The sequence below is a fragment of the Entelurus aequoreus genome, linkage group LG17, assembly GCF_033978785.1.
Source record: "Entelurus aequoreus isolate RoL-2023_Sb linkage group LG17, RoL_Eaeq_v1.1, whole genome shotgun sequence".
Classification (NCBI taxonomy): Eukaryota; Metazoa; Chordata; class Actinopteri; order Syngnathiformes; family Syngnathidae; genus Entelurus; species Entelurus aequoreus.
In genome coordinates, this window is record NC_084747.1 from 42909689 (window position 1) to 42922723 (window position 13035).

The following is a 13035-nucleotide window of genomic DNA, read 5'->3' on the forward strand; positions in this document are numbered from 1 at the left end:
TCCCATAAACTGCCAAGATACCTGTGGTGGTGGGGGCGTGGCGGTGGGCGTGACAATAGGCGTGGTCACCATGACATCATCGAGTAATTTGCATAATTTACTACAATGATATGATTTTCTCTAAAAAGGCTCAAAAAATGTATACTTACTAATTAATAATAACAGTTTTGTTTTAAACGTCCATCCATCCAGCCATCTATCCATTTTACAATATAATTACAACACTTTATGTACATATTTATATACAGATTTGAACAATAAGTTATTCACTGAAATATATTTATTAATTGTGGTTCTTACAAAAAATATATCTTATAAAATATAAAAGCTAAAATGTCTCTTAAAGCTCTGCCCCTTTAATTAGTGCATACTAAATAATTTAACTTTAGCCTACTACTACAACCATATTATTTACCAGCAACATAAAGTGAAACAGAGGCAGAGGTGTCCTGCCACAGTCAGTAACAAATAAACAGAAACAGTAGTGGTCAAATACAAATAAGGCAACAAGAGAAGTATCCTACACTTCTCTTTTATAAAGTAAATCTGAACAACCTATATGGGCATCTACATCAACTATATGATTTGCCTGAGAAGCTGGACAGGACAAAAAAACCCAAAAAAAACCTTTTTTTATTTTTTATTTGTGGCGGACGTAATTCTTTCGTGGCGGGCCGCCACAAATAAATGAATGTGTGGGAAACACTGCAATTGTGTTAAAGTCATGATTTTTTTTTACATGCTTGAAATAAGAAATTATTACTTTAAAAAAGTAGTTTTATACTTGTGAGTGTTGATAACACAGCTTTGCAACAGTTACTATTCTAGTTTCAAGCATGTTTTACTCAATATAGGTCATAAAATCTCAGCAACAAGCTTTAATATCTTACTGAGATCATTTAGGACCAAAACCCTTAAAACAAGTAAAACACTCTAACATAAAATCTGCTTAGTGAGAAGAATTATCTTATCAGACAGAAAATAAGCAAATATCACCCTTATTTGAGATATTTAATGTTACTTAGATTTCAGTTTTTGCAGTGTGAGGACAAAAATGTATTTATTCTATTTTTGAATAAGGCTGTAACATAAAACGTGAAAAATGTGAAGCGCTGTGAATGCTTTCTGGATGCACTGTATTAATTCACCAATATTTTTATCATTATAGCTATAGTTCATCCTCGCACTACTCTATTAGTGAGTTTCTGTATTTTTTCCCCACAAATGATTTAAGACAATAATGAGCGGCTACTTCACTTACAACTTGTCCCCTTGTCATAATTGAATAATGTCTATCCATGTCCACTCACACACACTCACACACACACACACACACACAAGCACACAGAGGCCGTGTTTTCTCTCCCTGGCTGACTTTACATTGTTAGTCTGCTTCCTCCTAGGATTGATTTCTTTTTCAAGTGCTTACAGGTCACCTCGATAATTGAGCCCCTCGGCATCCTTGTCTGTGACCCGCACATCTCCAAGCACATCTATTAAACAAAACACTCCGACTTTTTTTTCTTTCATATCACCCGCCCACGTTATTTTTTTTGTTCTCTTCTTCTTTAACGCCTGTTTCTCCTCACTTAGGCCGTGTTTGATGTGCATAAGACAAAAGGTCTTACACTGATAGAAGTGTGGGAGGGACTCACTCCAGACGACATCAAGGTGTGCACCGGTACAGATTTTGAGGTGAGTGCTCTGACTTTTTAATAATGGTTATGTCAAGGTCTCATCCTGTAATATATTTCAACAATGTTAAATGTCTAAGAGATCTCACAATAAATAGTAGTGCCGATATCTAACCTTGATACTGGAATTTAAACCAGTTCAAAAATAACTGTTGCTGCTGCCCTCAAAGTCTTTAAAGACATGTTTGAGGACTTAAAGGTTTTGTGTTGCTTTGTTTATTTACATATCTAAGGCATTTGACGCTGCGGATCATTGTCTGACATTATCTTCAAGGTTAGGAACTCCAAACAAACTGCCTTTTGGTGTCCCGATTATTTGGGCAAGTATGTTGCAATGTGTTCAGATGGTTTGAGTTAGTTCTACTTGTGTAGTGTTCACAAAAGGTGTGCCTCAAGGCTCAATCTTAGGACCCATTCTGTTCACAACCCATATACATGATCTGTGCGCCAACTTGCCAAATGGCTAACACCATACTTGCCAAACCTCCCGAATTTTCCGGGAGACTCCCGAATTTCAGTGCCTCTCCCGAAAATCTCCGGGACAATCATTGTCCCGAATTTCTCCCGATTTCCAGCCAGACTTAAGACACGCCCCCTCCAGGTCCGTGCGGACCCGAGTGAGGACAGCCTGTCGTCACGTCCGCTTGGCCAACCAAAAAGTAACCACAGAACACTATACCGTATATAGTGGACTTTTTGGTTGGCCAACGGTTTACGTTGTATTGCGCACCCTGACGGCAAGTGTGGGAGTCAGTTCTGAAGTATGAAGTAAAGAGACGTAACTTCGTCACCTCGCCTGGTTATTGACTCCAACCCAGAATATTACACTGCCCATACCTACACTCCTTCAAAGGCTGTGCTACTGGCTGCAAAGCATTGCACTTTCAAATACAACAATGAGTAGAGAGGAGTGTTATGTGTGTATATGTGTAAATAAATGAACACTGAAATTCAAGTATTTATTTTATTTATATGTATATATATAATTAAAAAAAAAAAAAAAAAATATATATATATATATATATATATATATATATATATATATATATATATATATATATATATATATATATATATATATATATATATACTGTAAATGTCCTTATTTTTGAAGGAAAAGCACTGTACTTTTCAATGAAGATAACTTTGAACTAGTCTTAACTTTAAAGAAATACACTCTATACATTGCTAATGTGGTAAATGACTATTCTAGCTGCAAATGTCTGGTTTTTGGGGCAATATCTACATAGGTGTATAGAGGCCCATTTCCAGCAACTATCACTCCAGTGTTCTAATGGTACAATGTGTTTGCTCATTGGCTCAGAAGGCTAATTGATGATTAGAAAACCCTTGTGCAATCATGTTCACACGTCTGAAAACAGTTTAGCTCGTTACAGAAGCTACAAAACTGACCTTCCTTTGAGCAGATTGAGTTTCTGGAGCATTACATTTGTGGGGTCAATTAAACGCTCAAAATGGCCAGAAAAAGAGAACTTTCACCTGAAACTCGACAGTCTATTCTTGTTCTTAGACATGAAGGCTATTCCACAAAATTGTTTGGGTGACCTACTGCCCTCTTATCATCGCACATTGCACATTTTGTACATCGCTGTCCGCGGGTATATTTTGAATACCGTATTTTTCGGAGTATAAGTCGCTCCGGAGTATAAGTCGCACCGGCCGAAAATGCATAATAAAGAAGGAAAAAAACATATATAAGTCGCACTGGAGTATAAGTCACATTTTTGGGGAAATTTATTTGATAAAACTCAACACCAAGCATAGACATTTGAAAGGCAATTTAAGATAAATAAAGAATAGTGAACAACAGGCTGAATAAGTGTACGTTATATGACGCATAAATAACCAACTGAGAATGTGCCAGGTATGTTAACGTAACATATTATGGTAAGAGTCATTCAAATAACTATAACATATAGAACATGCTATACGTTTACCAAACAATCTGTCACTCCTAATCGCTAAATCCGATGAAATCTTATACGTCTAGTCTCTTACGTGAATGAGCTAAATAATATTATTTGATATTTTATGGTAATGTGTTAATAATTTCACACATAAGTCGCTCCTGAGTATAAGTCGCACCCCCTGCCAAACTATGAAAAAAACTGCGACTTATAGTCCGAAAAATACGGTATGTTAAATTGCATCCACAGCGCAGACACATTGTCTCCGCGCCGGACAATCCCGTGTGCATTGCTTATGTCATCACAACACCGGGTTTCTTTAATCAAAGTTTTTTTTTTAGTGCATAACTAATCAATAGTGCACATATGATAGGCTATCCATTCATACTGTAACGACCTGCTGGTGTTAAAGTTTGTTTTTGTATGATTCATTTTCATTGTTCCCATGACCATGAACACATCGTCCGTGCCTGAAAGGGGATTGATGGAGAATGAGGAAATGTTGTTGTGTGCCGAGGAGTGAAGCACGGGAAGGGAATACTTGCTGGAATAGAGCTTGTTCTCAGCATAAGACTGGCAATAAAAGTTAAAACGAGTGTCAGACTTTGCGTGACTTCTTTTAAAGGCCTACTGAAATGATTTTTTTAAATTTAAACGGGAATAGCAGATCCATTCTATGTGTCATACTTGATCATTTCGCGATATTGCCATATTTTTGCTGAAAGGATTTAGTAGAGAAAATCGACGATAAAGTTCGCAACTTTTGCTCGCTGATAAAAAAAGCCTTGCCTGTACCGGAAGTAGCGTGACGTCACAGGAGCTAGCATTCCTCACAATTCCCCATTGTTTACAATGGAGCGAGAGAGATTCGGACCGAGAAAGTGACGATTACCCCATTAATTTGAGCGAGGATGAAAGATTCGTAGATGAGGAACGTTACAGTGAAGGACTTGAGAGGCAGTGATGGACGTATCTTTTTTCGCTCTGACCGTAACTTAGGTACAAGCTGGCTCATTGGATTCCACACTCTCTCCTTCTTTTTATTGTAGATCACAGATTTGTATTTTAAACCACCTCAGATACTATATCCTCTTGAAAATGAGAGTCGAGCACGCGAAATGGACATTTAAAGTGACTTTTATCTCCAAGACAATACATCGGTGACACACTTAGCTACTGAGCTAACGTGCTAGCATCGTTCTCAAATGAAGATAGAAACAAAATAAATAAACCCCTGACTGGAAGGATAGACAGAAGAGCAAAAATACTATTAAACCATGTACATGTAACTACACGGTTAAAAATTCTCAGCCTGGTAAGGCTTAACAATGCTGTTGCTAACGACTCTAAGGCTAATTTAGCAACTTAGCAACCGGAACTCACAGAACTATGTACTCTCTCCTTTTTCTATTGTGTATCACGGGTTTGTATTTTAAACCACCTCGGATACTATATCCTCTTGAAAATGAGAGTCGAGCACGCGAAATGGACATTTAAAGTGTCTTTTATCTCCAAGACAATACATCGGTGACACACTTAGCTACTGAGCTAACGTGCTAGCATCGTTCTCAAATGAAGATAGAAACAAAATAAATAAACCCCTGACTGGAAGGATAGACAGAAGAGCAAAAATACTATTAAACCATGTACATGTAACTACACGGTTAAAAATTCTCAGCCTGGTAAGGCTTAACAATGCTGTTGCTAACGACACTAAGGCTAATTTAGCAACTTAGCAACCGGAACACACAGAACTATGTACTCTCTCCTTTTTCTATTGTGTATCACGGATTTGTATTTTAAACCACCTCGGATACTATATCCTCTTGAAAATGAGAGTCGAGCACGCGAAATAGACATTTAAAGTGACTTTTATCTCCAAGACAATACATCGGTGACACACTTAGCTACTGAGCTAACGTGCTAGCATCGTTCTCAAATGAAGATAGAAACAAAATAAATAAACCCCTGACTGGAAGGATAGACAGAAGAGCAAAAATACTATTAAACCATGTACATGTAACTACACGGTTAAAAATTCTCAGCCTGGTAAGGCTTAACAATGCTGTTGCTAACGACGCTAAGGCCAATTTAGCAACTTAGCAACCGGAACACACAGAACTATGTACTCTCTCCTTTTTCTATTGTGTATCACGGATTTGTATTTTAAACCACCTCGGATACTATATCCTCTTGAAAATGAGAGTCGAGCACGCGAAATGGACATTTAAAGTGACTTTTATCTCCAAGACAATACATTGGTGACACACTTAGCTACTGAGCTAACGTGCTAGCATCGTTCTCAAATGAAGATAGAAACAAAATAAATAAACCCCTGACTGGAAGGATAGACAGAAGAGCAAAAATACTATTAAACCATGTACATGTAACTACACGGTTAAAAATTCTCAGCCTGGTAAGGCTTAACAATGCTGTTGCTAACGACGCTAAGGCCAATTTAGCAACTTAGCAGCCGGAACTCACAGAACTATGATAAAACATTAGCGCTCCACCTACGCCAGCCAGCCCTCATCTTCCCATCAACAGCCGTGCTCACCTGCGTTCCAGCGATCAACGGCGCGACGAAGGACTTGGCGGCAAGCATCAGCTAGGCGTCTTCTATCAGGGTAAGTAGTCCTTGTTGTGTTGCTGTAAGTATTGTACTTAGCCGCTAAGACATCGATCGATCCCACCTACAACGTTCTTCTTTGCAGCCTCCATTGTTCATTAAACAAATTGCAAAAGATTCACCAACACAGATGTCCAGAATACTGTGGAATTTTGTCGAAGAAAACAGAGCTTTGTGTATTGTGTCCAATAGGGCCCAAACACTTCCGTGCATTTTATGACGTCACGCGCATAAATCATATCCAAAGGAGATTTTCAACCGGAAGTGTGGCGGGAATTTTAAAATTGCACTTTATAAGTTAACCCGGCCGTACTGGCATGTGTTTCAATGTTAAGATTTAATCATTGCTATATAAACTATCAGACTGCGTGGTTGGTAGTAGTGGGTTTCAGTAGGCCTTTAAAGGCTATATATAATACATTATATTTAATCTGTTTTCATGTAAAAAAAAAACAAAAAAACACACATTTTTAAGGTGTTGTGGCATTTATTTTGCCGTGCTGCACCGCCACGATCAATTACATTTCGGAAAAAACCCTACTGGAACTTCATAATCAACAGCTTGATAGTATTTTCTTGTAGCAGTGGAGCAAACAAGTGAGGGAGATGATAGATTTTTCCGACGTTTGTTGCTCATAACGTACTCTGTCACGATTGGCTTAGAAGTAGGACCCCAACGCAAAGAAAAAATAATAAGAGTAATAACAAATTGAGCATTAAAAAAGGAGTGAGAAAAAATAACCAAGGATGCACACAAAAAGTGTGGAGAAACTGAAAACGCACACAAAAGGTATGGCGAGGAAACAGTCAGCACTACACAGGAGCGCCAGTACGAGAAGCGTGAGTGGAGCCAAAGCAGAGGAGATGAACACGACTGGAAGGGTGAAACATCAGGAATCTACTGGCGCCGAGTGAATGCACTGGAGAGCTTAAGTAGTCAGGAGTAAACAAGTACCAGGTGTACGCGCAGGTGGCTCCGCCCCGTGACCCAGAAACCAGGCACTGCAACAAAAAGAAGACAGGCGGCAACAGAGCTGCCAGATCATGACACTCTAGAACAGGGGTGGGCAAACATTTTGGCTCAGGGGCAACATTGGCTTTTGAAATTTGACAGACGGTCCACATTATGCATTTCAGAGCATATCTGTTGGAACTAATAGTCGGCTTCTCAGAACATGGGCTATTTTAATCATAATACATCTATTTTCAACAATATCATGTATTTAAAGGCCTACTGAAACCCACTACTACCGACCACGCTGTCTGAAAGTTTATATATCAATGATGAAATCTTAACATTGCAACACATGCCAATACGGCCGGGTTAACTTATAAAGTGCAATTTTAAATTTCCCGCAAAACTTCCGGTTGAAAACGTCTATGTATGATGACGTATGCGCGTGACGTCAATCGTTGAAACAGAAGTATTCGGACACCATTGAATCCAATACAAAAAGCTCTGTTTTCATCGCAAAATTCCACATTATTGTGGACATCTGTGTTGGTGAATCTTTTGCAATTTGTTTAATGAACAATGAAGACTGCAAAGAAGAAAGCTGTAGGTGGGATCGGTGTATTAGCGGCTGGCTGCAGCAACACAACCAGGAGGACTTTGACTTGGATAGCAGACACGCTATCCGACGCTAGCCGCCGACCGCATCGATGATCGGGTGAAGTCCTTCGTCGCTCCGTCGATCGCTGGAACGCAGGTGAGCACGGGTGTTGATGAGCAGATGAGGGCTGGCTGGCGTAGGTGGATAGATAATGTTTTTAGCATAGCTCTGTGAGGTCCCGTAGCTAAGTTAGCTTCAATGGCGTCGTTAGCAACAGCATTGTTAAGCTTCGCCAGGCTGGAAAGCATTAACTGTGTAGTTACATGTCCATGGTTTAATAGTATTGTTGATTTTCTGTCTATCCTTCCAGTCAGGGGTTTATTTCTTTTGTTTCTATCTGCAGTTAAGCCCGATGCTATCACGTTAGCTCCGTAGCTAAAGTGCTTCGCCGATGTATTGTCTTGGAGATAAACGTCACTGTGAATGTCCATTTCGCGTTCTCTACTCTCATTTTCAAGAGGATATAGTATCCGAGTTGGTTTAAAATACAAATCCGTGATCCACAATAGAAAAAGGAGAAAGTGTGGAATCCAATGAGCCAGCTTGTACCTAAGTTACGGTCAGAGCGAAAAAAGATACGTCCTGCACTGCACTCTAGTCCTTCACTCTCACGTTCCTCATCCACAAATTTTTTATCCTCGCTCAAATTAATGGGGTAATCGTCGCTTTCTCTGTCCGAATCGCTCTCGCTGCTGGTGTAAACAATGTGGAAATGTTAGGAGCCTTTCAACCTGTGACGTCACGCTACTTCCGGTACAGGCAAGGCTTTTTTTTATCAGCGACCAAAAGTTGCGAACTTTATCGTCAATGTTCTCTACTAAATCCTTTCAGCAAAAATATGGCAATATCGCGAAATGATCAAGTATGACACATAGAATGGATCTGCTATCCCCGTTTAAATAAGAAAATTTCATTTCAGTAGGCCTTTAAAGGGTTTACAGAATCAGAATTAGAATCAGAATAGTTTTATTGCCATTGTTTGAGAACGGGTTCACAAACTAGGAATTTTTCTTGGTGCAAACGTGCGACATAAAACACATATAACACATATTTGGTATAAAAAGAGCTGTGACTGAGCTATCAGATAGACTTAGAAGGGATTCAAGGAATTCAAGGAGCTACTGTTAGGAGTTATTGTTCATTTGCCTGATGGCCGAGGGGAAAAAACTGTTCAGGTGGCGGGAGGTGTGGGTCTGGATGGAGCGTAGTCTCCTGCCTGAGGGGAGAGGGGAGAATAGTGTGTGTCCAGGGTGAGAAGAGTCAGCTGTGATCCGACCCACATGCCTCCTGGTCCTGGAGGAGAACAAGTCCTGGAGGGATGGGAGCTTGCAGCCAATCACCTTCTCAGCAGCACGTACGATGCGCTGCAGTCTATTCTTATCCTGGACTGTGGCGCCGGGGAACCACACTGTGATGGAGGAGGTCAGGATGGACTCTATGATGGCTGAGTAAAACTGCACCAGCATCTCGGTCGGCACCTTAAGTTTCCTCAGCTGCCGCAGGAAGTACATCCTCTGCTGGGCCTTCTTGATGAGGGAGCTGATGGTCAGTTCCCACTTGAGGTCCTGGGTGATGGTGGTGCCCAAGAAACGGAAGGAGTCCACAATGGGGACGGGGGTGGGAGAGTCAATCAGGGTGAGGGGGGATGGTGGGGCTGTGACTTTTCCTGAAGTCCATGATCATCTCCACATTTGCATTCTCTTTTAGTGGGAGGAGTGTTGCCGATCACCCATTTTTGTCACAGTGCATTAAAGTCTAGTATCAAGTATTCTTTGTGGCAGTTTTTAAAACCGATTTCTGTTCAATTCTGTTTTAATATTTGGCGGGCCGGATTAAAGGGACCAACGAGGAGAATATATTGCTGTTAAACATAATTCAAACATTTTGCGTAATAGGAGCACTTTGATCATGTTTCTAACCTGACTACCCATTTGTCATCTCTTATAGGTGTCTCCCGACCTGAGGCCAATGCAGCAGATCTAGAAGTGTATCTCTCTGAGTGGGTTAAGGCTGGAGATCCACTAGCCTAAAGACAGGTCAAAGCGCTTTTTTATTAAACAGCAAGCAATCAGAAGGATTAGTCATCAAACAATTGTGTATCATTAATTCCTGCCGCAGAATGATACTTCTGAAGGTGGCTTCTAAAGCAGAGATTATTCTTTTCATGTCAGTCGAAGTATAACCGAAGTAGTGCTTATGCTGCAGTAAAACTTGAAAGAACTATTTACACTTTTATTTAAAAGGGAGTAAACGAAAGTGTGCTCCGTCTCAGGTGAGTCGTAATTCGGCATGCAATGAAATGTCAAAGTAGCAAGCATGTATATGTATATATACTTATATATGTTAAGTATGTATATGTATATGGAGCATGTAAGTAGCTCTCTGTCACCTGTCAGATTGTACAAAAATGGAAATGTAAGCCAAATACGCAAAAAAAAACAAGCCCTAATTTTCTGTCTCAAGTCAAATAGTTTTTTATAAGCAATAAAGTGTTCCTGTTGTCTAAACTGTTGTCTAATGTTTTACCAATTGAGACCTAAAGTGCTGCAAGTTGGACGGTAGTGACGGTGGTGGCTCGTGTTGACATTTGGGATGTGATTTCTTCACTCCAGTAGAGCGCATCATCACCTGAGGGTCGTTACATAATTGGAAGAGTTCTACCCAGAGGCGGGTTTTTTTTGAAGAAGAAGAAAAAGAAGATGAACCGGGTTAGATCATCAAGCGGGAAATATGGCGCGAAGTGACAGGGCCTGTGGCGACTGGCTGTTGATGTTAATCCAGCCCGCTCCCCTTTCATGAGTCAACTGGAACCCCCTTAAAGCCTGCATATTGTAACCTAGTTATTCAACAGTGCTAGAAAGCAGAGGCGTCGCCACTTTGAGAAGTACAGTACCTTTACACAGCAACAGCATAGTCAAACTTTTCTTTACATTTTGGGAAAGTTTTTTTCAAGTGCCAGTATAATGGAAAAACATGTTGACTATGTATTAAAGCGATTATCATATATTCCTGAGTTATAGCACCAAAAGATTTACAAAGTTTGCGAGTAAATAGATACGATCAAAATAGTAAACCGTATTTTTCGGATTATAAATCGCTCCGGAGTATAAATCACACCGGCTGAAAATGCATAATAAAGAAGGAAAAAAACATATATAAGTCGCACTGGAGTATAAGTCACATTTTTTGGGAAAATGTATTTGATAAAATCCAACATCAAGAATAGACATTTGAAAGGCAATTTAAAATAAATAAAGAATAGTGAACAACAGGCTGAATAAGTGTACGTTATATGAGGCATAAATAACCAATTGAGAACGTGCCTGGTATGTTAACGTAACATATTATGGTAAGAGTCATTCAAATAACTATAACATATAGAACATGCTATACGTTTACCAAAAAATCTGTCACTGCTAATCGCTAAATACGATGAAATATTCTTCCTCGGTGTCGTTTCTAAATAATATTATTTGATATTTTACGGTAATGTATTAATAATTTCACACAGAAATCGCTCCAGAGTATAAATCGCACCCCCGGCCAACTATGAAAAAAACTGCGATTTATAATCCGAAAAATACGGTACATCTCTCTGCATGGGGGCACCACAGTTCTTTTTGGGAAAATTATGATCCAGAACTAGGGTTGTACTAGTATAATACCGCTATACTAACAAATCATATTCGGTACTATACCGCGTCTAAAAAGTACCGGTTCCCCACCCGTCGTGTCATGCAGAACGCCCCCGGGAGGAGGTGCTTTAAAACATGGCATATCTACCTAGCGGCTAATGTCTGTCCAAAGTCAGCCATATTGTTACTACTTCAATATTACTAATCCTTGTCTCCATGGAGACAAATCAAGTACGAGTATAGGACGTGTGTTAGCTCGACATGCTTCACTTCACACCGCTGACCATACTTGCCAACCTTGAGACCTCCGAATCCGTGAGATGGGTGGGCGGGGTTGAGGTGGGGGGGTAGCAGGGGTGTATATCGTAGCGTCCCGGAAGAGTTAGTGCTGCAAGGGGTTCTGGATATTTGTTCTGTTGTGTTACGGTGCAGATGTTCTCCCGAAATGTTTGTGCCATTCTTTTTTTTTTTTTTTTTTTTTTTTTCTTTTTTTTTTTTTTTTTATAATGTCCTGCCCAGCTTCTCGGGCAAATCATATAGCAGATGTAGATGCCCATATCGGCTGTTCAGATTTACTTTACAAAAGAGAAGTGTAGGATTCTTCTCTTGTTGCCTTACTTGTATTTTGACTTTATTAAATGTATTTATATTATCATTTGGTGCAGCCGGGCCGGAGCAGGAGGGGATAGAAAGAGAGAAAAAGGAAGACAGAGGGGGGAATTGTGGGGACAAGAGGGGGATTAGACAGAGAGACAAAAACAACAACAGCAAACACAACAACAACAACAACAGAGCAACATCAGCAAATACGACATGTACAAATATGATGGTAAAAGTAATAGCAAATAAGCAGTTAGCGAAAATTAAAAAAAAAAAAAAAAAATACAGAAATGACAATGAGCATTATTACACTAAAAATGGAGCAATATGAATACCAATAGAAATAGTGCTATTGATAATAAACAATACCAGTACTTTACCTTTATTATCAACAATACAATTGTTCAAATGCAACAATACATATACGTAATGATAACTTGAGATACGAAAGAATGCAGAAAAATGGAGGGGAAGAAAGAGAAGCAACCTTAACCTTGTAGATTGTTATAGTAACAATAGGTTAAGCTTTGTCAGTGTGCCATGTGTTATACCCAGTTTACCCTAGGGCAACAACGTTAATATATGTTTGATGAAACGTGATTATGTGCATGAGTGTATGTGTGCATATGCACTTGTATATGTACAGTATGTGTATGTGTGCTTGTACAGTGAATGTATATGTACAGTATGTGTATATGTGTGTACAGCGAATGTATATGTACAGTATGTGTATACAGTATGTGTGTTTGAACAGTGAATGTATATGTACAGTATGTGTAAATGTGTGTTTGTACAGTGAATGTATATGTACAGTATATGTATGTGTGTGTTTGTACAGTGAATGTATGTGTAGTATGTGTGTGTTTGTACAGTGAATGTATATGTACAGTATGTGTATATGTATGTTTTTACAGTGAATGTATATGTACAGTATGT

At 39.4% G+C, this 13035-nt stretch overlaps 1 protein-coding gene across 1 annotated transcript in view; it reads left to right on the top strand.

Moving 5' to 3' along the window:
* The window catches only part of oxct1a (3-oxoacid CoA transferase 1a), a 118985-nt gene extending 108620 nt beyond the window's left edge, over positions 1-10365 (top strand). The window contains exons 16-17 of the mRNA XM_062024256.1: positions 1594-1695; positions 9812-10365. Of these exons, the coding sequence (XP_061880240.1) occupies positions 1594-1695; positions 9812-9847 (138 nt within the window). The 3' untranslated portion in view covers positions 9848-10365. The remainder of the gene's footprint in view (positions 1-1593; positions 1696-9811) is intronic.
* The last annotated feature ends 2670 nt before the right edge of the window (positions 10366-13035 follow it).